This window comes from Micromys minutus (assembly GCF_963924665.1).
Source record: "Micromys minutus genome assembly, chromosome: 10".
Lineage (NCBI taxonomy): Eukaryota > Metazoa > Chordata > Mammalia > Rodentia > Muridae > Micromys > Micromys minutus.
In genome coordinates this window covers 15,170,131-15,196,360 of record NC_137979.1, presented here as the reverse complement: position 1 = coordinate 15,196,360, position 26,230 = coordinate 15,170,131, and the positions used below count along the sequence as shown (strand labels likewise).

At 44.1% G+C, this 26,230-nt stretch overlaps 1 protein-coding gene across 1 annotated transcript; it reads right to left on the bottom strand.

Annotated features, from left to right (window-relative positions):
• Positions 1–1,463: 1,463 nt before the first annotated feature.
• Positions 1,464–25,957, bottom strand: TEKT3 (tektin 3; the record flags this gene model as incomplete). Its single annotated transcript, XM_080923567.1, has 7 exons — positions 25,373–25,957; positions 22,759–22,842; positions 17,304–17,374; positions 13,862–14,005; positions 11,187–11,409; positions 8,045–8,199; positions 1,464–1,680 (listed from the first exon to the last, which is right to left on the bottom strand). Exons 1-7 carry the CDS (start codon positions 25,949–25,951, stop codon positions 1,464–1,466), a joined length of 1,473 nt encoding a protein of 490 aa, XP_080779693.1. The 5' UTR covers positions 25,952–25,957.
• Between the last annotated feature and the right edge of the window lie 273 nt (positions 25,958–26,230).

The following is a 26,230-nucleotide window of genomic DNA, read 5'->3' as shown; positions in this document are numbered from 1 at the left end:
CATAAGTAGAAATTACTAAAATTACAGGCGGCTTGGCTATTTAGGGGAAATTACACACATTTCTAAAATTGAATGCTGCCCGGGTAAGTGGATGTCTTTGGCAGTCCAGGGATCCTCCCAGACTCACGTCATATTAAAGACAGTTTAAACCAAGAAATCCAGATCATGTGCTGTATCTGCTTCAGATTCTTCAACGTGAGAACTTAGCGTGAGTCCGGGCTGCCTGTAGATGTCGGCACCACAGTAGCTAGTGTCGTGAAGTGCCGGCCATGCTTCAGACTAAACCCCAGATGTTTATTTACAGAATCTTGCCTTGCCCACAGTTTACCAAACTTTTTTTTTCTTTTCCCGTCACATTCTTGTAATGCCAGGAACATACACTGAAGTAAAAGGGACTGTGTATCTCTCTTCCCTGTGAGTTTGTTGTGACTGTATTCTTTACATTAAAAAATAATAATAATACAATTCATGGAAAAAGAAAGGTTCTCCCCCAAACACATAAATAAGAGATGTGTAAGCTTAGGGTTGTAAAACTGGAAAAATTATGATGTTCTGTTTAACTCTTAACAGTCTGATGACTTCGTGGTACTGAGATATCTGGTGACGATGTTCTGTTTAACTCTTAACAGTCTGATGACTCCGCGGTACTGAGAAATCTGGCTCCATCCGAAGTGCAGGGAAAAAGGCAAAACCTATAATTTGATTTTCAAATGATATCTTGGGGCCACAAGAACAACCAGTGCACAGGCTTGTCATCTGTACATCAACCCTTCTGGCATCTGAAGATGTTTGGTGACACTGACTAACCAGTATTCCAAGGAGAGAGGACATAAGAGAAGGCAGGAGGAGGGAGTGACATAGATTCTGGAGTTAACAGGTAATGGTAGAGCAGAGAAATCACGCCAAGACTCAGAGAGAGGCACCAAGAGAAAGAGGGGAAGGTGAGAAAGGAGAAGAGGCCCTTCTCTGCTCTCCCTTCCCATTTCAGAGTGTGTAGCAGTGCCGAGGAATGCCCAGGAACTCGTGGGCAAGAAGGAAAAGATACAGGTTGGGGGTCAGCATCCCACCGTCATCTTCAAAGGCTGAGGTTCTCCACCTCCATCCACCTACCAAACATCCCACCATGTCCCAGCTGCTGATAAAGACACACAGGTCTTCAGTGAACATTCGGCACTGGATTCATGATCACTGTAAGGATAAGATGGTCCTCATTTTCGGCTCATTCATATTACATACGGAGTGATGAGAATCCTTTGAACCCTCTTATTTATTTTTCTCAGCTAGATCAACTATATTTCCTTATTTCGATTCCATAACCCAGAAAACAGAAAATCAAGGTTTTATGGTGTTTCTGTCAACACAACCCTTTAATAGTGACTATATTAACACTCATTTAGATGCTGAGATACTGCTTTCCTTCTACCATGTTTTTAGGAGCTTGAAAACTACCCTTCCCAGGGTCCCTAACAGAAGCCAACCAGCCGGAGAGTGTTGGGGTAGCTATTGCGCATGCTCATGCATTTTTCCTGGTCGATGTACAGAGTGTTGGCTTTCACGGCCAAGTCATGCTCCAGGGTGGCTTTGGTATGAGCCAAGGACTGCAAGGTGTCCTCCGAATCCCTCAGGCGCTGCTGCAGAGTCTGGATGGTCTCGTCTACCTCATAGACCTCGTTAACAAGGCTGCAGGACAGAGAGCATGGTTAGGTGGGCCGGAACACTCAGGAAGCCTGTCCCCAGCTGATTGAAGGGACATGTCAGAAGAACTTTTTATGTCGAGGGATGTATATATCTATGCATGCTTCCAGAATTACCAGGATCATTCCTACTGTGTGTACCCTACTATAGTCCATAACCCAAAAGATAATCTAAACCTATTCCTGAGATAACAGTAAAATTTTTCTCACTTACACACACACTCTCTCTCTCTCTCTCTCTCACACACACACACACACACACTTATACATTGACATACATCTTCATAGGTACACACATAAATGTTTGATGCTAATTTCAATATTTTAAGAGAAGGAAAATTATAAACACTGATATTTTGTTTAAAAATAAAACAAATGTGAGGGGGAAAACCTCTTGACTTAGGTTGGATGTTATACTTTTTACTTTAGTCTTGAACGTTAAGTTTTTGGAGTTGAGGAAAGAGCCTTTAATATACAGAATTCTGCCCAACCCCTTACCATATCTCAGTTAGGGGCATTCCTCGGGCTCCAAGGCCCCATCGCGACCCTAGGTAAAAACCTCACAGATCTAAAGTCAGGACGCCGTAAAATTTCAAACCTTAATGTGATATAAAGATGATGTTAGGTGACACTCGCCGTGTAAGCTGTGACCCCGAAACTGTCACAGACGTTCTTTCTGTGTCCTGATGAAAATTAGTCATCACAAAGTGGAACAGCCCCGCCTCACTGACACAGTCAGGTCCTCTCTGGCTTCCCGGTTTGTACTGTTTATAGGCCTTCCCTAAATGCCCCTGTGTCCTCTCCAGGTTGCCTCTGCCTCCCTGTCACCCTGCCAGAGCACTGCTACTCACCATCATTTGCATAAGCCAACATCACTATTAGGCATGCTTCTGGAAATAGCAGTGCTCTTGATTTTGGTCTGTTTGCTTGGGGAAACCATTGTCCCTGAGTGACTGTTTGCCTTCTTACTTGGTTTGTGTTGTGCTGTACATAAGAGCCCAGTGTTCCGTGAGCCACCCCGCCACCCCCCACCACCCCCCTGCCTTTGGGTTTTCTTTTTACCATGTTTATATTTAGACTGATGCAAGAGAAATTACCCACCGATTTGACCAATAGCATCCCCCAGGATACACCTCTGTGGCTCTCAAGGGTAAAGCTAGGCATGGGTTATAAAAGGGCAGCACTTGGTTTTGTTTCTGCAGCTCGTTAGTGACTGCTCTCCCTGTGGGTGCCATTCTGAGTGTCATGTCCGGTCAAATAGCTTACTCTAACATCCCTGCACAGACGCCAGAATCGTGTCTACCCTCCTGTGAGCAAATGGAGAGACATCAGACAATACCCATCAGCCACTTCTAAATACTCTCCTCGGATCTGAGAATGTAAGTTTGAGTACACTCAGCTGCCTGTATCTGGGGTCTGTATGTACATCCAGTAAGCCACAGATTTAAAATAATCGCCAAAAAAAAAAAAAGTATTCATGAGAATCACATGCTGTCCTCTTACTGCCTAGATAACACAATATAACAACCAATTGCATTACACAAGCATCATAAGTAATCTATCCATGAATGAAAAGTACACAGAAGGATATCAATGGGTTATATACAAATTCAGAATCATTTTATATAAGGGACTTCATGTTTGTGGATTTTGATATCCAAAGGAAATCTTGAAACTACCCTCAGGGATCCTGATGGATGTACATCAAAGGTGGTGCAAAGATGGGAACTGTATTTTCTTCAAACTTTCACTTACTGACAGATTAAAAGTGCATGGGATATATACATACATATACATATGCATATATACATATACATATGTATGTATGTATGTGTGTACGTATCAGAAACTATTCTGAATGGAACAGCATCTATGACCACATAAGGATCAAGGCGTCCCTAGAGGAAAAAGATTTCACCATGACAGAAACATATCTAAACCACATTAACACCAGAACACAGAGCTGCTTCGTGGGACTTGGCAACTGGAAAAGGGACATCAGGGGTCATCAAGCACAGTGTCCTTGTTTCACAGATGAGGACCCTGAGCCCAGAGGATTGATAAGCTGTCCTGTCCGTGGGTACACAGCCCACATGTGTTTATAAGCAGTGCCAGGCCATCCTGGAAGCTGGGAAGGATATACAGAGCCTGGGTGGCGTACTAAGAAACAGGGTCCCGTTTCCTGTCCCTACCCTCTCTATTTCTTGCAATGAAAGGACAGAAGCAGAATCCCAGGAGGGTGGCCTCAGGACACAGGGCTTCTTTGGGATGACCCATCTCATTGTCTGTCTTATTTGTAATCCTCACAGACAATACACAGGATGCTTGCACAGCTGAATGTCAATATCAAATAAACAAGCAAAGTTCAGTGCCAAGTATATATTTTATTCCTAGTACAATACACACACCGTAAAGTTTGACATCCTAGAAGATATGTATAGCTCAGAGACATTAAGTGTGTTTACATTATGTAGCTGGCTCCTCCAACCATCCAGATGGGGAGCATCACAGAGACCCATAACTGATCAAAATGCACATCTGTAATGTAGCCTCTATGTCTCTGGGTCAGAAAAAAAAATCATGGGAGGAGGAGAGAGGTCACAGGAGCCAGAGGCCCAGGATTCTTTGCTTCTTACTGAGCATATGCACCGAGGGAAATTCCACCCCTCTCATCCCAGACACAGACACAGGCTGGCCACAGGCTTTGAGGCTGGCAGAGGAGGGGTGTGAAAGAGATAACCACAGTAACCCGTGTCACCCGTGTGCCTCAGGTAAAGCTAACCTCATCCTTTCGGGTGCTGGACTAACTTCTGACTGACTTTACCCCTCCCCCATGACCCCACAACCCCCGGACATAAAAAAAATACTAGCCATCTTGTCTCCCAAACACCTAGGCCTTTCCCACTTCCCACATCCTTCCTCACCCCTCTGAAAACCAGCCCTCTAGTGAACTCCCATAATCTCTGACCTCAGAACATCCCTTTGTTATCTCTTCAGCTAGGGTAACTAATCTGTCTCTTAAGCTCTTTAACAAACCTCCAACACTAGGGGAAGAGATTCTTCCAGTTCTTGAGACTAGTTTGTTGCCCAATACTATGCTATGCATCCCAACAACCCAACCCTTCTGTGCTCATTTAGGAATACCTTCCCTACAGACTCCAGAAAGCGACCTCATTCAGCAGGAACAGCCCTGCTTGCAGTTACATCCTGCAGTTTCCTCAGCAGCTTATAGATATAACAAAACTATGTCAGATGAACATCAGCTTCTGCTCTCCAGGTGCAGGAGGCAGCCTCAGAAGGCAGGGAGCTACAAGAAGTTCTAAATCTAAAGGATGCACCAAGAGTAAGACTCAGACCCAGGACAACCCAAAGGAAATAGAAGAGCCCACTTAAACAGACCTACACTCAGTCTGAGACAAAGAAGACCCCAAAAAGGGTCCCCACCAGCTAGCAAGCTGGTACACACCTCTGATTCCTGTCCCGTGGAGGCAGAGGCAGAGGGATCCTGAGTTTGAGGCTGACCTTAGATACACAGCAAACCTAGCTCAGAAAAAACTAATCACTAGGGGTGGGACTATGTGGTAGAGCACTTGCCTAGCATGTGTAACAATCCTCACTCCATCTCTCACCCTTTCCCCTCCTGCAGCAGAAAAGGGAGCCATAGTAGCTCAGGGCACGGAAACATGTTAACATCTCATATCCCCTTCACCTAAAGACCATGCCGGTCTCCCTTCCAGTGGCACAGTCGGAAAAATCCTCTGAAATGATACATTTTTCTCTTTACAGCAAATTGGGTTAAGAAGAAAGTTTCTGTTTTGTTAATTAGCTCCTTTGTTTGTTTGTTTGAGATCCTAGCATGTATAACTTCATCAGCTCTCAGAGCTGCTGGAGAGGGGTAGGGCTGGGGCTTATACTGGATGCTATTTATCAACCCCAGGACCTGCCTCTCTTCTCTGAGTCTTGCCTGGCTTCAGAAGGAATCCTGAACCCAAATGTGTCCTTACTCACTGCAGCCAAATGCTAATCTCCTGGGAACTCATGGGGAGAAACTGATGTTAACGGAAGTATCGGTGTCAAAACAAAGACATGGAGAATCTGGAGACAGGGACCTCAGAGATTTCACTTACTTGAAGCTCTGTGTACACAGCAGAGAGGCGTGACTCCCCCAGTAGCCACCAGAGACCCACATCACTATCAAGGGCACAGGTCACTTCCACTTTCCCTGGTCTTAGCTGATTTTGGGAAACTGTTTTACTGAAGGCATTCCAGGTATTTTTTTTTCTTAATTCCAGACTTGAAAACCATTTTGCATTCAAATATAAATATGTCTGCTAGAGTTGATTTGTTTTGTCTGAGAATCTAGATTTAAGTCAAGCAGACCCTTCTCTGAGTTTCTACCAAAGATGCCAAAAAGGCTTCAAACTGCTTTCGAAGGAGCCGGCTTAAAATATTTTAAATGAAATTAAGTCTTGGAGTGAAGACTGCGATTTTTCTCCATTCCCAACCCCCACCCTGAGTTTATGATCTTTCTCCATCTAGACAGACCAAGGGTTGTTTTCATAGTGATCAATTTTTGAAAGAAAGAAAACATGTTTTTCTCCAAATAATACCTCTGGCAGGGATATCCTAACAAGGAACAAAAGCAGGTTCTGTCCTGGAGTCCACATGGGGACAGGCACATTAGAGGGCGGCAGAGAAGCAAGAGAAAATAGCAGTGGTCTTTAGCTGGGTAAAAGGGGCATTCTAAAGAGTTGGGGGAGAGGATCACGGGGGGGGGGTGGTGGCTGGAACACCTTTCTGTGCTTCTGACTCCAGACTCACATTAAGTAGCTACTCAGGTCCTATTATGGACTGGAGTCATGGCTTGGTGGTTGAAGTGTTCACCGCCCTCCAACAAAACGTGAAGAGCAAAATTTAGATAGCCAGGAGGCATGTAAAAGCCAGGTGTGGCTATGCACCCCTATAGCCCCGGTGCTGGGAGGTAGATACAGGAATCATGAGGGCTCACTCTCTTCAGTGAGAGACCCCCACCTCAAAAAGGAAAAGAGAAGGGACAGAAGAGTAGGAGGCATACTACCAGCCTTTGGCCTCCACCGATGCACAAGTGGGGAAGTCCCTGATCCTGTGTGTGAGCAGACTTGCCCTCAGCATCATACTTGCTAAAAGCCACAATTCACCATCCAATCCTAACAGCTGTTTTGTTTCTGCAGCAAGACACACACTTCAGCTGGATACCTATGGACTTGTCTTGCCTCTAGAGTGGAGGGCAACTTCTTCCAAACTACGGAGCCTGTTCGAAAGAGCCCATTCTGAGGAGGATGCATCATCCTGGGTGAGCAATCTGTGTATCAGAAGCCTGGAAGGCGCTACACAGGTTGCTACACACAGCTAATCTGGGAAGGTCCTTACGATGGGTCATGTCCTAAGGAACCCAAGGTAAGCTGGAAATGTAAAGTGTGTTTAGTCCTAACCCACTGACCATCAGAGCTCAGTCTTGCTGGCTTTAAGTGTGCACTGGATATTTGCAGTAGCCTACAGTTGGGTAAAATCACAGGCATCCAATGGGAAGCCTATTTTAAAATAACATGTTGATTATCTCCTGTCTAGTGAGTGAGTCCTGTACTGAAAGCCAAGGGCCACCATTCCACGGGAATGGACACATAAAGTAAAAAGCCAAACAAACAAAACCCAACTCTTAAGTCAAGGACTGTGTATTCTGGTGCGAGTTTCATAGCATCAAGCATGGTCAGAGTCCATACCGCACATGGAGAGACATTATAGTAATGATCTCCAGGACTCGGGGTCCATCCTCTGTGTGAGACTGAGCTTCCTGCGGCATGTGAGGGAGCAGCCAGCGGATTATTTTCCTGAGAACAACCCATCTGAACAAGCCCCAACTTGGGCTCTTGGGGCTCTCAAGAAGCTGAGGGAGAAGCTCCACGGCGGACCATATCAGACCCAGATATCCTTGTAGATCTTAAGGGCATAAGACACCACAGTCGAGTTCAGAGGGACTGATGGCATTGGTGCTCAGACTCTCTTCTGATGAGTCCCCTCCCTCCTCCACACTGGGAGACCACAGAATGTCCTCACCGAGAAAGGCGCAGGGCAATAAGCTTACCACTTCACTCACCGGAGAGTTTTCCGTTCACTAACTTCAAACACATTCGCGTCGCGTCACCAGGCAACAGTCACTACCCCTCCTCCTAAGACTTTCTCCACCTTCCCGAATTGAACCCATTACCCATTAAACAGCTCCTATTGGCCATCGGAAACATCCTTAATCAGAGCCTAGCTGTATCCAGGAAGGGGTCCCCCTGCTCCCGCTTCTGCCCACCTGGTGCTCTTACCGTAACTGAGCCATATCCCTGCACAACTCAATGTTCGGCCTCCTCGTTCTCTCGTCCAGCCGGGTCTGCGCCACCTTCAGGAAGGCGGACTTTTCCTTGATGGCCTTCTTGATAGATTCTATGGCCGTTTCAGTCTGGAAGATCTCCTGCAGGGTCTGTGGTAACGAGAAGCAACGGCCAACATCTCGTTACAGTTTTTTGTGCAACCTGTGACACTCGCGCCTCTGGCCCATGTGCTTCTTGGACTTCTGAGAGGAGGGGGCGACTCCACAGAGAACCTTGCACCTTCCACACTTTTTTTTTTTTTTTTGTGTTCAGAATACCTGCCATCTTCCTCTCTGTGCCTCCACAGTTCCAACTTCTCCCCATTTTGGTCCTTTGACTGTGGCCCCTTCCCCATGGCCTGGAGCTAGCCCAGGCAACACGGTGCCTGGATGCTGCCTTTAGCACTCGCCGCTCTCATGAAAACGCCTCTCAGGACCAACATCAAGGGCCTCTTGGATCTTTCCCTCTCCTTGACATCCTGCCTCACCTGCTCTCTTGGCCAGCTGTTAGCCACATCCCCAGCTCTCTGTCTGCTCCTCAGCCCACTGCCAAAGCATTATCCTCAGAAACTCTGCTACCATGCCTTCTGTCTGCCGCGAAGACCTCGCAAAACCACACTCAGTGAATGCCTGCGTAAGCCAAGGACTCCTAACCTCTCTTTCAGGCTTTGGCCTCTCTCGCAAGCTTTAACCAACCTGTTGAAAATAAGTCTCGTTTCTCACCAAACTAGACAATGCTTCCGTCTGCTAAACATTTATCTCTCTGATTCCAAGTAGTTCCTTCTGTTTCTTCACAACTACCCGTGTTCTGTGGTGCATGTGTGTGTGGTGGGGGATGTTTGCATGTTTATGTATATGTGTATTGCCTCCCTAGGACATGAGACAGCAGGATTGCTGTGACAACCCTGTGTCTACAACATGCCTGCGTGGAACTTAGAATGCACCTATATTGAGTTATGTGTCCTTCCCCAACATCTCCTGAAGTCTCAACCCTCGGGTCCCAGAATGTGACTATATTTAGAGATTGAGTCTGTGCAGAGATTAAGATAAAATGAAGTCAAGAGAAAGGGTTCAAGCCTTACAAATGGAAAAATCTTAGACACTAATGGCTATTCTTGGTTTTCAACTTGGCTACATCGGTAATTAATTAAAACTCTTGAATGGCCAGGCACACCTGTGAGAGATTTTTTTTTCTCTTAATTACATTATTTAAAGTGGGGAAACCCACTTCTAATCCGGATCTTCGAGGTGGGAAGATCCACCTTTAATCCGGGTCACACCTTCTGCTAGCATCCTGAATAAAGGACTTGGAAGAAGGAAGGTGCCACTCTCTTTGGCTGCTGCTCTCACTCAGTCTCAGGCCATTCCTTCCCTGGCATTAAAGCCTACTTCTTCAGGATTCTGAAGACCAACTAACATATCCAGCCTCATGAACTGAACAATGACTGGATACTTGAACCTTCTGATTGTAGACAGCCAGTGTAATAATTCTAATAAAATCCATACATATACATATACACACATACACATATATACATATATACATGTGTGTATGTGTATATGTATATGATGTGTATATATATGATGTATATGTATATGTGCCTATATACATATATACACATATACACATATACATGACCATATACATGACCATATACATGACCATATACATGACCATATACATATACATATACATATACATATATATCATATATATCATATACATATATACATATATACATGTGTATATGTGTATATGTTATGATGTGTATGTATATGATGTGTATATGTATGTGCCTACATACATATGTACATATACGAATATATACATATACACATACACATATACTTATACATCATATACATGTACATCATATACATACATATACATACACATATATGACATGAGAGATATCTAGGAGAGATTCATTCTATGAGTTCTATTTCTTCAGAGAACCCTGACTAATGCAGACGTAGCTACACAGAGAGAGAAGATAACACAGATATGTGGAGACAGGAGGCTGCCATAGAGTACAAGGAAGGAAGCCCCAGAGACAATCAACCTGTGTCATCTCAAGCTCAGACTTCTAGCTTCTCAGACAGTGAGCACTTTGTGTGGCAATGGCCCTGGAAAACTAAATCAGCAGTACACAGTCTTTAAACTGGAAAAGACAGGCCAAGGTGAGGCTCAGCAGTTAATAGCATTTTCTGCTTTTCCAGAGGACCCTGGATCAATTCCTGGCAACCCCATGGCAGCTCACGACTGTCTGTGACTCCTGTGCTAGGAGAATATGACGCCCTCTTCTGGCCTCCATGAGTACTGCATGCACATGGTGCACAGACACACATGCAGGCAAAAACATTCATAGATGTAAAATGTATACAGTGAGGGTTTTACAAAAGGAAAAAAGAACTTGCAAGTGATGAGGAACACTTTCCATGGTACTTAGAAGTAAAGGCAGTGGCTCTTGTTTATCTTGAGGTGTGGCTTCTGCACCAACCTTTCATTAAATTGTCGTTTTAAAACTCCTAAACTCACAGCACAGAATTCTTTACAGATTCGGGAACATTCAATGCTACCTCTCTGCTTCCTAAATTTGGTCCTGTTGCCCAGAAAAAGGGGTCTGAAATGGTTGGCCCAACTCCCCCTCCCCCGACCATATGTTCTACTAACTTCTCTTCCCAGTTATATATGGCAGTTCATTAAGCTTTATCATAATATTTTTGTTTCCATTGGATACTAAGAGCCTTTCCCTACATAGTATGCTCTTTGTGTTCCAAGTACCAGTGAACTCCCATCTCATTTTGACATCTGGCTACAGATTAAAATGAACAGCAGGCTTTCTACTGCTTTACCTTTTCCTCAGTCTAGATGGCCAGGAGACCATGGTGCTTTTCTGGGGTGGTAAGAGATTTGTGGCTCAGGGTATCCTGCCTTGTCCATGGCAGTGAGGGAGAACTCACAATTGATCCACCTTCTAATTTTATTTTTTCCAATCCTGGGGGTGGAGACAGGGGCCTTGCATGTGCCAAGCAAACTCATGGCCTCTTGACCCCCTTCCCCATATCTGGGTATAGTTCTTAGGTAAGCGACTCGCCTTTGTTAAGTGAATGTGGATCTTATTCTTAGCATCCGCAGTCTCGGCAATGCGATTGGTGAAAGCCACATTCACTTTGTTGAACTGATTCCACATCTCATTGGCCGTCACAACCAGAAGGTTCTCGGTGTCCTCTCTCAGCTTAGCAGAAGCTGCCCTCTCACTCTGGGAGCGGAGAATGTTGTCATCTGTAAACTTGGCCCATGACTCGGGCACTGATACACTGGAAATAGAAAGAGAGCCAATGTCAGCTCGGATGGTCTGCAGGGATTGCTTGTCCCGAGAGGAGCCCCAGTACCACCTATTCTAGACAAGATGAGAACAACAGGGCAAAGCTAATTAGAAGGAAAATTCCCAGTTGTTCCTTATTTTACTGTTATCCTATAGTCTATTAATAGGCATACAGGAACTCTTCTGCTAGATCAAGGGTAGATTACTAAAGAGCAAGAACATGCAGGCTCTTTACAAATGTGCTATGGCCAACCCGATGGACAGAAGAAAGAATATCAACCTAGGGAGTCGCCAAAGACGTGTTGATGAACTATAGCGCACTGAGAAACCGGTCCAGAAGAGTAAGGAGGGAAATGGTAGCTTGCAGCCAGAGACAGGTTTAGGAGTATCTGCTGACTTACAGCTGAGGCTGTTGGACTGCCATAGTCTTGGTGGACAACAGAAAGGCTACACAGAGAAAGATTTTATCTCTTAAATGTTTATAAGGTAGGAATCCCAACATCCCAAGAACATAGTATTCCAAAGGATGGATATGGAAGGACTGCCATTTCAGCAATATTTAAATAAAGCTTTGAAAGCTTAGAAACTGTGTAAAAGAATGAAATTCTGTGTTAATTAATATGTGTGAGAAACCTATGTAGCATGTAAATTCACGGATATTACTTCATGAATCTTATTAACCAAGGGACATTAAGTTCACAAGTAACACTGATGAAGCATGAGGTAAAAAGTTTGATAGGCTATAGAAATGGTGTGTGGGGAATACTCTCACAAACTAGCGCCTGTTGATCTGGGGACACTTGGAAGGACTAAAGAGCTGTTGTCAAGTGTGGGTGTCTCTGGATGGTAGATTTGACAGGTGATATCTGTGTTCGTGTTCTTATTAATAAAATATTGAATAGGACTTAATGTTGACTCGACCCAAAATAATATCATGGATGGGCCCTAAAATCGGAGGCCTTTCAAAGGGCTAGGTCCTGGACCATCCTCCAAGGAGGCAAAATAGATGCTCTCTGCTCACCTTGAGTCAGGTAAGAGGCATTATGTGGGGACTATATAGGGCACAGGGTCTGGTTCTGATTCATACCTGAACATTAAAAGCAAAGTGGTTACTGGTATTGTAGCTCTCAAGGGAGGGAGCTGCTTTGTGGGATGAGGCGCCTACAGGATGGGATCCGTTTTGGGGGCCACTTTAGAGAGTATGTAGTACAGGTGTTGGGGAACTGCGGGGACCTTTACAGGGTGCTGGAGTCTCCATCTTGAATTCGGCTGTGGTTACAGACATTCAGATATGTCAGACCCACTGACACACACTGCAGTTTGGTCATTTTGTAAACTTCAGTCAACTTGGTTATTTTTTTTTTAAAGGAAATGTCTGGCGCAAACCATAAGCCCTGCCCCAAATGGCATGCATGGGTCTGGCAAAGGCAACTGTGACAAGCCATGGTGACAAGCCGTGGCGAGAGAGGCATTTGTGGTTTCCAGCCTGTGCACACAGGGCCCAGAGCATCTAGGAATGGCAATGTCTGGTCAACTTTTTCTGTGCATTATTTTTCTGGGTTTCCTGCAGAAGAAGGTGCCATTTTCATGTTACTGAAACTTTTTTTTTCCTTTGATGAAGGAACACAGGATGGTTCAACTCTCAAGGCCTGACCCTCCAAGAATAAAACCTTATTAAAACCTGGTCAAGGCCAAACGTGTCTGTCCTGTTCAGGCACCTGGCCATGGTTTATACCCTCCATTTTAACTCTTCTGGACTATGCTTATTATCAGCCATTGCTGGGAGGCACAGCCTTGAAGTTGGTGGTGCTAAACATATTGGTCACAACTCCCTTGACAACTCTCTATCTCCAAAATTAGTCCAATTCATAACAGCCGCAAAGTTACAAGTAAGAAGTAACAACAAAAATAATTTTATGGTTGGGGGTGATTGAACATGAGGAACTGTATTAAAGGGTCGCAGCCCTAGGGGCGCTGAGAGCTTCTGCTTCGAGTTCTTGAAGCATTGCTTTAAGTAATGAGTGGGCCGTTCAGGAACATCAATGCCTTTAAAAACACTCTGCCCATTGAGGTGCTAGGCACACCAGACAGATGCACCCCGTCAGAAGGTCACATCCCCTGCCTGAACTCATGCCTCTCTGGAGAGAATGCATTCACTGGTTAGTTTCCCCAGACTGAGCTGCTATGAAAGTGAGTCTTCCATTTGCCCTTCTGTTTCTCCAGCGTGAAAATTGCCACGCAGGACTGTCAAGACTCCAAACATATAAACCCAAGAAACTTCTGTTCTTCGTAACTCACCAAGTGTTGGGGTGGGGGTGGGGGTGGGGGTGGGGGTTCCCTGATAGTTGCGGAAAACACCGGTAAGGCAGCCTCTATGCTGCATCGTGGTGAAAGCAGAAAGAGCAAGTGTCATTGCAATCACAGAGCGGCGAGTGCCAGCTTACGTTGCATCGACTCTCTCCACCCCCCGGAAGTAGCTGACACCCTCGGAAGTGTTGCGCAGATTCTTGCATTTGTCATCAATCCGGAAGGCGGCCTGCTTGTCACTCAGGTCCTTCTCAAGCTCGTGCTGTGCGGACCTGTCTGAGCTGCAAGTACCCAGGGGAGAGAAGAAAGACGTGGTTCCAGTTAGTTCCCAAAAGACCAGGCCTTACCCTCTAAGTATGGGACCTCCCATACTTCTCAGTCAGAACAACCAACTCCCACTCTGAAGGAGCATCTGTAGAGACGGCCCTACATAGCAGGCATGAGGACCGTACCCTTGCCTGGCCCACCCTGCCCTGCCGTGTCCCATCCCTCTCCATCCTGCCCATACTTCCTGTCCATGGGATGTGGGGAGGTGGGGAGAGGAGATGGAGGGAGAAGAATATCTCTTAATGCTCATCAACAGCTGAGACGGGATACTGGTTTGCAGCCTACGTCCATTGCGGTGCCTTCCTCTCCTCCTTGCTATTCAGCTTCTTATTCTCATCTACTTTAACCCTATGCTTGGAACAGATTTTTTTTTTCCCCAAGAACCTCATGAGACATATACATCAAAGGTTCCCTCGATTCACTGGTGACCAGAGTTTGTGGCCGTGTTTTGGCTAAGATGTATGTCAGAGTTACAAAATAAGAGTGAAAATCAGCTTCCAAGAGTGCTTGAGGTGAGGTTATGGAGCTGGTAGCTCACCCCGGCACTCCTTCCTTGCAGCCTAGCCACTGGAAGAGAAGAGAGCCTGACAGTGTCAGAAACACAGTCTTCCAGATGACAGGGAGGATGCCATAAGGCATGCCCACAGACTAGCTCTGGAGGAGACCTGGGCATGGGTGACAGGTGAAACATACCTTCAGCCATAGAATGATTCACTCAACAACCGTGGTGTGACCCTAGAAACAGTGAACATGGCAGAAACATGTCTCCAAGCAGTTTGTCCTACCGTGAACACATAGCAATATACACACGACACAGGCAGCTGCTGTGGCCCAGATAAGAAGGTGATAGCAGAACAGGGGCCAGCAACTCCAGAGCAAGCGCTGTGATTTTACACAGGATGGTCAGGAGAGAGTTCATCAGATCACTCTGCGTCTCCGGGTAAGGACAATTTTATCACACGGATTAGTGGTCTCAAAGACACGGGTTTCTTTCTAAGCGCGGATCTGCCCTTGAACTAGATCATTCTGTTGCTGTGCTAAGAACAGACCTCTGGAGACCTGGAGAGACCCACTGGGAACCCACAGCAGTGATTCAGAGGAGGAAATAATGGCAGATCATAGAGAGAGAGCAGAGGAGACGAGAAGTGTTTAGACTGTGGGTACGTTTAAGAATCAAGACAACCCCTCCCCCAATGAGATAGGGACTTGAGAGAGACTCAGGAGCTCAGCCAGGTCATTGGATCGATGGAATCTCATCACTGGAGTCGGAGAACGTTGAGCTCGGAGGGAGAATATGGGAGAGCCACACCCACATGGAGACCCCAGGTAGCTGTTGAAATTTGGGGAAGTCTATGTTAGAGACAGAATGTTAGGGGCCATTAGCACGTGGCCTGTGAGAAGCAGGACAACTGACTGATGAACCACTTCTGTGCTTTTAGAACCTTAAGCAAGGCCTGGCACACAAATGGCTCTGTAAAGGTTGCCTCTGGTGGAGTGAACTGATCCCAGCCTCTTCTGCTCGCTCTGGCCTGTGCCTTCCTTCAGTGGAACCAGTCAGCTAGAGCGTCGTTTCTAATTTGTGTAGGAATGAGGACAGCCTTAGGGAAACTATGAACCCCCCCCCCACACACAAACACTGATGAGCCTCCTACTTTGGGTTATTATGCTGGAATTCTGGACTAAAAGGTCTGTCTTGTTTGTGATCTGGGGCCAGCACATCACATGAGCTTCCTTCCTGTCTTGGGAAGACATCTTTAAGGAAAAGGGAGTCTAGACACTTTTCTTGTATGGACTCAGGGCACCTGGGAAGATATGGGATGGGGTATCTTGTCATCATCTGTCATACAACCAAAGATGTCAAGAGCCTTTTGGATGCCATAGTAGTGCCCGGGGAAATACCAAGCTGATGTGCATTCTGGGAGGCAGCTGTGCCATCCAAAACAAGTAGATTGGAGAAGCCCTGGTTCTCTTACAATCATTGTAGAGAACACAATGGGAAAACCAACCAGGGATGTGAGGTCAACATTCTGTCCACTATGAATTTAAGCAAAGCCAGGCTCCTTAGAGGGAACCATTAAAAATCCAAGCAAGTGCAAGCACAGGGTCAAGACCTTGTACAAAGAGGCCTGTGATTTAACCAAGGGAGACAGTAATGCAGACTTGCAGAGAAGTGTAGCTACCCCAACATGGCTAGTCTTGGCCAAGAAAAGCCAAGGACAAAGGCATAGCAGCAGATTTTAGATCATGAAAGAAAATGGACATCAGTTCAGACTCATAGGGCATGCTAAATGAAACTCCTAAGGAAGCCAGAAGCTCATATGAGAACTACTCTGTCCAGAGCCAAACCCTGTCAGACAGCCTCCTGCCCACCTAATGCCACCTCCAGAGAACCACAGCATTCAAACCTCATCAACCTTCCCAGTGTTGACGCCAAGGCCCAGGTTGGGCAACCTAAGCAGGTACTAACACTCATTACCTGAACAGCACCCATGCCATCATTGGTAACAGTAGTACATTTGCAGCCATCCTTTCTTTGGGGGGGGGGCATAGCATTTTCAACAGCACTTCTTTCTGTCACCAGAGCCAACAAAGACCTTTCGAGGACAGTTAGACAGCAAGTTCGGAGGGCACTCTATTCCATTCTGACAACCGTTACCACAATTTAAGAATTTCCCTAATTTTGTTCTTTCTTCCCATTGTCTCCACACTTGTCTTAAAGAGCAGGTGCCCTAGAGTCTATACCCCAAGGGCTTCACATTCTAGTGGCAAATAGGGATGGTGCTGCGGGTGCAGCAGAAGATGGTGTTCTCAGGACAGGTGGGTCTTTAAGGAAGTGTAAAAGCAAAGGGGAGATAGTCCAGTGTCTGTCCACTGCCAGGACTGAGCACAGGCCTCAAAGGGAAAGACTCCTGAGTTTAAAGGAAATATTAGCCATCCTTCCCACAGCATCTTCAAGACAAAGTTCCAAGCACTCATCCTGATCTCTGAATAAAAATCGGTGAAGTGCACTTGTGTGTACATGCTTTTGTGTGTGCCTGTGTGTGCTCGTGGGCCATGCATGTGTATGTGCCCATGTGTACCTGTGTGTGGGTGCATTCGTGTGTGTGTGTGTGTGTGTGTGTGTGTGTGTGTGTGTGTGTGTGTGTGTGGGTGTGTGTGTGTGTTAGTATGAAGCTCTAATAGAAATGTATACAGGAGGCAGAGCACAGTTCAATGCTGGGCTTTAAGGCTGGATAGAGAGGAAAGGCTTACGCAAGTTGGGCAATCGTCTTATCCAGATGTCGCCTCATTCTTTCTTGGCAACAAAGAATGGTATCAACTTCCTACTCAATAGAGAAACAAAACCACACATTAATGTCTTCATTGAGTTCACTGAAAGTCACCATTGTTCACATCTATCAACAAAGGAAATTTTTATTTGTTGAAAAATCTGTGACATTATGCATTATAACAATTTTACATCTATTTATTTAGCTGTATGTGCCATGATAACACAGATTAATCTTTCCTTATGGAACTATATGGAAACTATCATGTGGACCAAGCTGGAACAGGGATAAATTTTTAGTATTTTGTTTCTACCCCATCTTTGTAGGTAAAACAAAATAAAACAACAGAATCCCTAAAACTCTGGTGATGTGCACAATATTGAACTTATGGTGCCTTTTTTTTTTTTCATAACAGCTTTTCTTCAAAAGCAAAGAAGCCAGAGAAGGTTGAAGCCCTGGGAGCTTCTCTGTAGCTACACACAGGATGCTAGTGGGTTGAGCTCTGCATTTCAAACATGGAAACGTAATCTTAAAGACAACTGCACTTTCCCAGGTTTCTGTATAGCTTTAGCCTGGAGTTTTTAAAACTGTTTCCACTTAAGCTTTCTTTGAGGAAACAAAAAATAAAATAAAATAAGACCTCCTTTGCGTCCAGGAAGCAGAGGCTGATGGATCTCTGAGATCAAGGTCAGCTTGGTCTACAGAGTGAGTTTCCAGGGTATCCTAGGCCAAACAGAGAAACTCTGTCTCAAAAAAAAAAAAAAGTGATAAATAAATAACCTCTCTTGCCTATATGATCCCAAACGTAAAGGTATTTAAAATTATCAAGCACTTTGTGATGAAAATAAATAAGATGTTAATTTAAAATAGTCCTTTGGTATAAACATAATTTGCTATTTTTTAACAATAAACACAATTTGCATACTAATGAGATGGATATGCTTATATGATATACTTTTGATGCTGCAAGTCAGAGTCTCTTCGATGCCTTTCAGGGTTGATTTGGTGTCATCAGTGCCGAGAATGTTGCTTCACGTAAATACACAGAACACGGAGGTGGAGGGATGTTTAGAACCATGCCAGGAACTGTTGGAAATTCTGTCTTAATCCCAGACTGAAATTCATTGAACAGTTAAAGTATTTTGATGAAACTAAAAGTCCGCAATCATTAAAACCAGACATTCTAACAGTTTGATGGAAAAACACGCTCGTTTCATACTTACATCCTGAGGGGTGATGGTAGGAAAATAAAGTTTTAAGTCTCTGCTTTCTGTAATTGAACCATCATGTGTCTATAAGAGCTCAGAAGAGGAGAATTCATGACGCACAATTCTCTTTAGTCTGAGAGTTATATTTCAGGCAGCAACTGTGTGGTGTTGCATGTGTGCATGGCATGCACAGTGCAGTGTACATGTTGTGCATTCAGAAGCAAGGCCACAAAGACATCACATGATGCAGCATGGATGAACCCCAGAAGGGATTGCAGCCCACACCCGAAGAAGTCCAAGCTTAGCAAACAGTTGATAGAGCTGGCCCACAGCTATTTTCTCCAGACTTAAACTTTCCTTTCTGAATAGAGGAGGGAAGCATGTAAAACCCAGGAAGTAAACAAAACTTACAAGGCTTCAGGGTTCTGAAAGTTAAGTGATTTGCTAAGCCTCTGTGGAAAGATTGCAGAGGAAGAACAGATTTCATCTCTGGCCAAACTACCTTAAAGCTGTGCAGGAAGATCCAGGGGTATAGTTTTGATGTGTCAGTCACCCACTATGGGTGGGCTTTCCAGAACCATAGTATCTTTTGAGCCACCCTGTCTCAAAAGTCTCAATGGTTCACTATTTTCTTTGGCTTTTCATCACTTTCTTATCTGGAAAGTTCACTTCTCACCAGAAAAACTCACAGAAGAGGTCATTTGCTTCATGTTAGAACATAATAGGCATTTGAGTTGTGGGCTCTGTTCCAGTGAAGTAAGATCAGTGGAGTAAGATGGCCAGCATCCCAGGAACACTGATGTTCAACTACAGATGTGGACAAGGCTGGCCTTAGGGTATAGGCTGAATCTTAGATTTAAAATCATTTCATGGATGTACTTATGAATCCAGACCTTGTACCCAGAAGATTGACGCTATTTGTATGGTTCTGTGTAGTCATGTAACTGTTCTTTGAGGTTCGGAGATCATAGTACAATTACCAACTGCAATCCAACTCCTAAAATCAAACTGCAGTTCCAGTTGGACCTAGGTCATGAAAAAAAGAATCTCATCTACAAGAGCAGGCCCTTTGTTCCTAACACAATCCTTGTCAGCTTGCAATTTCAATATTTGCTCCGGTGTCCATCAAAGATGATTAGTAAAAGGCTGTCCTTTCTGATCCAGCTGATTGTCAGAAACCTTTGGACCCACATCTTGAACACAGAAACCTATGCAAGGAGCATATAACTTACTATGGGTCTGTGGACCCTATCTATTCATTCTGATGAGACTATTCAACTCCTCAGAGCAGAATCCTCCCAGGCTGCATTGTGCTGAGATAGGTTTGCTTCTAGAACTCATTGCCACCCATTCCCAATAAGCCCTTGAAGTCTTGAATGTTTCTGCTTTTACAACGTGGGGAGGAGAAAATGTTCACTAGGAGCAGTCTGAGAGGGTCAGCTTAGCTCTGAGTAGCAGACTGCGTTTGTGTCCCAGCGAATAGCCCAAGCTGGCTGGCTGGGTGTGTGATGCTTCTGCAGACTCAGTTGGCTTCATAGTTCCAAGAAACGCCATGGTGACAGAGACATGGACAGGTAACATCATCACAGCTACCCCAAGAGACGCTGTTCTCTAAGAGATGGTGTTCTATAAGAGACTGCTAAACATGGCTAGCATCTCTCTTCAGGAGAACTTTGGATCAGAAACATTTCAGATAAGATTTTTTTCCCCAGAATTTTGAATATTTGCATAGTTCGGATGAAATTGTCTTGGGGATACAAGTCTATACTCAGAATTCATTTATGTCTCAGACACACACACACACACACACACACACACAGGTGATTTTGCATGTTTAATTTAGCCTGAGGTCTGTTGTTCCCTGTGTGCAGTGTCATCTTCACGCTCAGTGCTTGATTTTGGAACAGTTTAGATTTCAGATTTGGGGGTAAGGATGCTCAGCCTATATTACTACTTGTATATAGTAGCCAAAAGAATAAGTGTGTGTGTGTGCGCACGCGCGTGTGTGTGTGTGTGTGTGTGTGTGTTCACTCCATTGAATAACAACATATTCACTACTTGAATTAATTTGGGAATGACCACTTCATGAGCTATTATTCTAGTTGCAGGTTTAACTTTGGGATAAGATGACCTCTGCTACTGAGCTGGAAAATACCAGCCTCTGATTCAGTGTTTACTGGTTCTCAAGGATAGATCTGTGGGGCACAGATCATAGACAGCATCACTTACAGACTCAAAGTCTCCCACCAGTATTAGTACACCCATTGGCAAAATCAAACCCAGGGCACTTGCATCACCTGGCTCCAAAAAGATAACCCTTGGAAACCACCTCCAAACTCCCCCAGCCTTCTAGACACCCATTAATCTACAGTGGGCTGCTGAAGAATTCCTCTTTTGTTTTGACTCTGTAGTACTCCTACACAGCTTTCCCATACTCATCCCCTGCAAGTTTTTCCCTCTCGGCTCATGCTTGCCTTTTCTCTTGGGTAGATACTTGGGAGCAGAGTTCCTGGATTATGTAGTAACTCCAAGCAATTATTTTCTGAATCAGATGTATCATTTTCCATCCACGCCAACAATGTGTATAGATTTTAGCCCCTCTATAGTCTCAGCTTTTATTTTCTCTGTAAAAATCGCCATCCTGTGTGTTCGAGTCTCATGAAGGGGATTTCTGTCTTCTTGATGATTAATGATGATTCGTAGTTGTATACTATTATTGGGTTTGGCTTCTCCCCTTTGGTGAACTGTTTTTTTTTTAATTGAGTTATTTTTCTCTAAAACGTTTAATTATCATTTATATAGGCTAGATAAAAGTCCATATCAGGTATATGATATGCGAAGATTTTTGTTAATGATAATCTTCCTTGATGCACCAATGCTTGAGCTGGGTTGACATGGCTTATCTTTTGTTCTTGTTTCCCTTTCATGGTTGTATCTAAAAGAATGTCAGCTACTCCAGTGTCAAAATTATTTAGACTTACTTTTCCTAAGTATTTGATCATTTCTAACTTTTGGTGTTCTGTCCATTTTGTATGTCATAGTGTAGGGATAGGAGGTGGGCTGTTTGTTGTTTGTTTTTAGATCAAGAGCCGAGGCTAACACAGGATTTAAGGACATAATGGCTTCGGCCAAGGGTGTTCTACCACCAGTAGAAAGAGGTGGATAGGGTAGGACAGTCTGGAAAAATGAGCTGGGAGGAAGGACAAACACTGGGTTTGACCAGTACATACTTGATTCGTACTATTATTACAGGATAATCAAAGTTTTAAAACTTGTTTGGCAGAGCACTTAAGGTGAAGAACTAGTGTTTGGGTCAATGAGAATCCAAGGAAAGGGACTGGGAATAGCTCAAGTACACAGAGGCTGAAACCTTAACAGACTGAGCGATGTTAGTGTAGGTAGTACAGAAAGTGAGAGAACTCGGGAGTAAATCAGAGTTAAGTGTGGAAGGTGCAGAGGAGCCTGGGAGAAGCCACAGAGCATCTTGGACTCATCATTTCTGGGGCTGCAGCTTGGCCGTGGACCAAAACCTCCTCAGATGTTCATGCCCTTTGACATCCCAGTTGCTATTCCTGAAGAGAAGTGGGGGAAAGGAGTCAGGAGAGGGTACTGTGGTCAGCAGTGATGGTTTTGACATCATGGTGGCATGGAGCTACAGAGACCAGACCCTGTGCCTTCTTTGGAGCCTGAGCACACACTGGTAAGCAGTAATGAGATAAGAAAGCTGCCTAACTCTTCAGTGACGGAGGACTGAGCTGCTGTCCAGTGGCAGCAGCTTTGCATTAGGAACACTGGGGTTTGGCTAATTACTTTGTGTCCTACAGGGATATGTGCTGACAGGAAAATGGCCTCGGTGCCATTTTAAAGAGATGAAGACATTTTCACATTTACAAATACAGTTGGAGTGTAATCTTGGAGACACATGTATGCCCTTACGTGAAAGGGACACTTTTATCTAAACGTGTTTGGCAGAATGCCTGAAGTACCAAAATTGACCAACACTGATTTGCATCCAAATTGGGCTACAAACATCTTATCCATTATTTTCTGTATTTTAAAATTCTCAGCCAACATATACTACTTATAAAAACCAAGAGAATGAACCTTGGCCAGGCACTATAAATTTATTCATGAATAGCTTTAGACAGCACTTCTCTGATTTGTTCCCCTAAACTCAGACTTCCCTCTACAGACATCATTACTGAAGCTTTTTTTCTCCCCCACACTTACTGCCAGTAGTTCTTTCTCAACTTCATCGTGAACAAGATCGATTCCCATTCTCTTCTCGCGGTGAAAGAGACACTCTCGGGCAACCTAGAGATCCACAGAGCACAGAGTATGTCACTCCAAAATGACCATGGCAACTTTAAAGGCAGTCAACAGGAACTCCCAAGATGGACTTCTCAAGTTGGTTTAGAAGAGCCTGGTACGAGAATGACCCTGGTAGGGAAAGACGTCTTTGCTCTTACTGAAAGGGTGACATAAAATTTGGAAAATTGGTTCTAATTTGGAAAAACGACAAGAAGAATCCCCACCAACGAGCAACTGAATGAAGTACATAGCATCATATTGAAAAGAAATATTTGAATAACATGTAAGATAGAATCTGAGATATCATCATATCTAAGTATTTTCTACTGGAAAAAGTAGAAATGAGTGGTTTACTTTCAAAATATTAAAATGTTTGTGTAGCCAACTATCTAAGCCATTATCTGTAAGGTTATTTATTTTCCTAATTATAAAAACAATAGGCTTTTATCTATTAAGAATTAAAATATGGAAAACATGTTTCAGAGACTCATTGCTGCCTTGCTTAATGGTTGTCTGGTTTTAATAAAATGGAGACAAAAAAATATCCCTACAATTTTATACTCTTCTTCAGGATCAAATGAAACAGTAGACTGAAATTTTAAAATATTTTTCGAGGCAGAGAATGTTAGTAATGACAATAAAAAGTAGCATAAGTAAGTCGCTAACAGTAAATTATGTAGGAGATCATTGTGTAGCTAAAATGCTTTCTTCAAAACCTCTTCTATGATATAGGACTATGTTAAACTTTTGTAAACACAAAATGTGAGCCATGTTGTAATATGTTATTGAACCTTAACTGAGCACATTTCTAATTTTAATTAGTATAATTTGTATTTACTAGTTGAGGAACCAGTGGACTGTGGGAACTCTGAGTATTTAAGTGGATATTAACACACTGACTTTCAGGAAAGTTCTTCCAGTCCACGGTTCTACCAAGGACACATCCAAGTGCACACGTTCTGCCTTAGATGTTACACATGTTCATTACTGCATATTTGATGAGCTACAATGGGCACCTGATTGATTTAATTACTTTTACGAGAAATTTGACAACCTTCCTTCTGTTAAGTGGCTACTGGTATTTTCTTTTTTGAGGTTTATCTCTAAGTAACAATGATCGTAATCTGGACCTTTTGACTCTATTTTGACAGTCAATATTGTAACTCACAAGAACACTCAGGCAGAAACTGCAGGAGAAAACTCACATTAGAACCAATAAGGTCCAGTCATCATGAAGGGAGTGAGACTCCTGAAATCACTAGACCTTCAGCCCCTCATACCATGGGATCTGCTGTGAGTGTTCTCCATGGACACAACCGATGTGAGCGATGCTCCCTGAGACATATACTAATTTATATTCTTTCCCAGCCTTAGACAGAAGATGTCTTCTTTCTATGAAGGTGGTCAAAAGAAGCTGGAGGGCCCATCCTGTGGTTCAAGAGTCATAGGTGCCTGGAGCCCACTCAAAGCCTAATCAGACGCCAGTAACTAGCCAAAGGGCTGCCTGTCTGACCATGACAACTGGCCTACACTCAGTTCCAATTATCTTTTTAATAAAAGAATTCTGAACGGATTTCTAATCTAAGGGGTAGCCTTAGATTGCTTGTGCCCTGAAGAGCAATTACATCAACATAGAGATTACTTCATAACACAAACTGAAAATTTTTAATTTTTAAAGAAAAGTTTATTCATTTATATATGTATGCATGTTTGTGTGTGAATCTGCATGTATACATGTGTGTAGGCATACATGTGTATACATGTGTGCATAAGTGTGTATTTATATGTGTGTACATATATGTGTGCATATGCAGCAGGTTTCCACGTGTGTGTCTGTGTATGTGTATATGTGTATGTCTGCATGCAGGTTTCTGTGTGTGCATGTGTGAGTGTGGCTGTGTGGCTGTATAAGTACAGGTTTCCGAGTGTGTGTGTGTGTGTGTGTGAGTGTGTGTGTGTGTGTGTGTGTGTGTGTGTGTGTGAAGGCACAAGGTCAGCCTTGAGTGTTATTCTTCCTCAGAAACCATCAACTTTATTCTGAAACAGTTTCTCATTGGCCTAGAACTCACTGGTTATGCTGGCTGGCTAGTACTGGGGTTGCCAGCTCACACTACCGCACCCTTTTCATATGAGTTCTAGGGATCAAATTTGGGTTCTCATACTTGCAAGAAAATGGTGTCACCGACTGAGCTATCTCCTCCACTCTGAATAAATTAAAATTTTTCTTAAACTGTTTTCTAATGCTTTCATCTTAATCTAGAACCTGCAAAGATCAGGTCAGCCTTCTTAGGGGCTAAAATGATGCCATGTTTAGCTGAAAACAGTGTGTAGCCTAATGGTGTTTCTTTAGTCTGTTTCACTCAGAAACTCACTATGTGCGATACATGTAAAATGGAAATTTGTTTGGCATTACCAAGCCCATCTACAAATTTATTGATGAATGGTGTTTCTATGGGCAGCAGAAAATGTAATTTTTTGGCAATAACTATAACCACTGAGCTACAGTGCCTTCTACTCTGACCCTCATCCTCACCTGTAGAGGGGCTTCAGTCTCTATCAAACCCCTCTCCAGCCTTCTCTTAATATCGGTCAGTGCATTTGTTTCTCCGATCATTTCATCCAACTCATGCGTGATTTCAGATTTCCAAAACGCTATGTCATTGACTCGTTGCCCCAGGTTTTGGGTGGAGTCAGCCTGGGTCTTCCGGATCTGCTGGTATTTGTCTTGAATGAGCCGGGAGGTATCCACTCTGAGTCTCTCTGAACTATGCCGTGAGCAGTTGGACTCTTGGAAGCTGACTAGGTTGGAACGGTACCAGTCGTCGGGGGTGTACCTTGTGAAGAGGGTGGTTCGGTTGGACACAAAGGGGAGCATGGTGCTCTCACACACTCTCTGAGACCTCGAGGAATATGGGGCCAAGATTGGGTAGTTGTAGGCCGTTTTGTAGTATGTGCTCGGTCGCCATGGGAGGCTCAAGCTGTGTGTTAGATTGCGGTGGGGAAAACGGTCCCGATAGCTCGATGTGATGGTGCCAATGGCTGGTAGGAAGCTGTTTGGTGCAGGTTGAGGGTGGGCATATGTAGCCGCCAAAGTGGAACCTAAAAGTTCCATGGTGCTCAAACACAATTTGTGAATTTCTCCTGCAAAAGAGAGATAGAAAATAAATAAATCGTATATAACATCCCGATAAAAGGTCTCATCTACACAGTACCAGCTTCAGTGCTTCCAGGCTCGCTACATATCTCTTCTCATGTGGTCTCAGTACTTTCTGGTGATGATTTTAAAGTTTTCATCCCCGAGTCTCTAAAACGTATGAAGGTAGTCGGGTTTTATATTAGTCGTTGGAATGTGTGCAACCTTGTGAGTCTGGCTTCCCATTAACCTAATCTC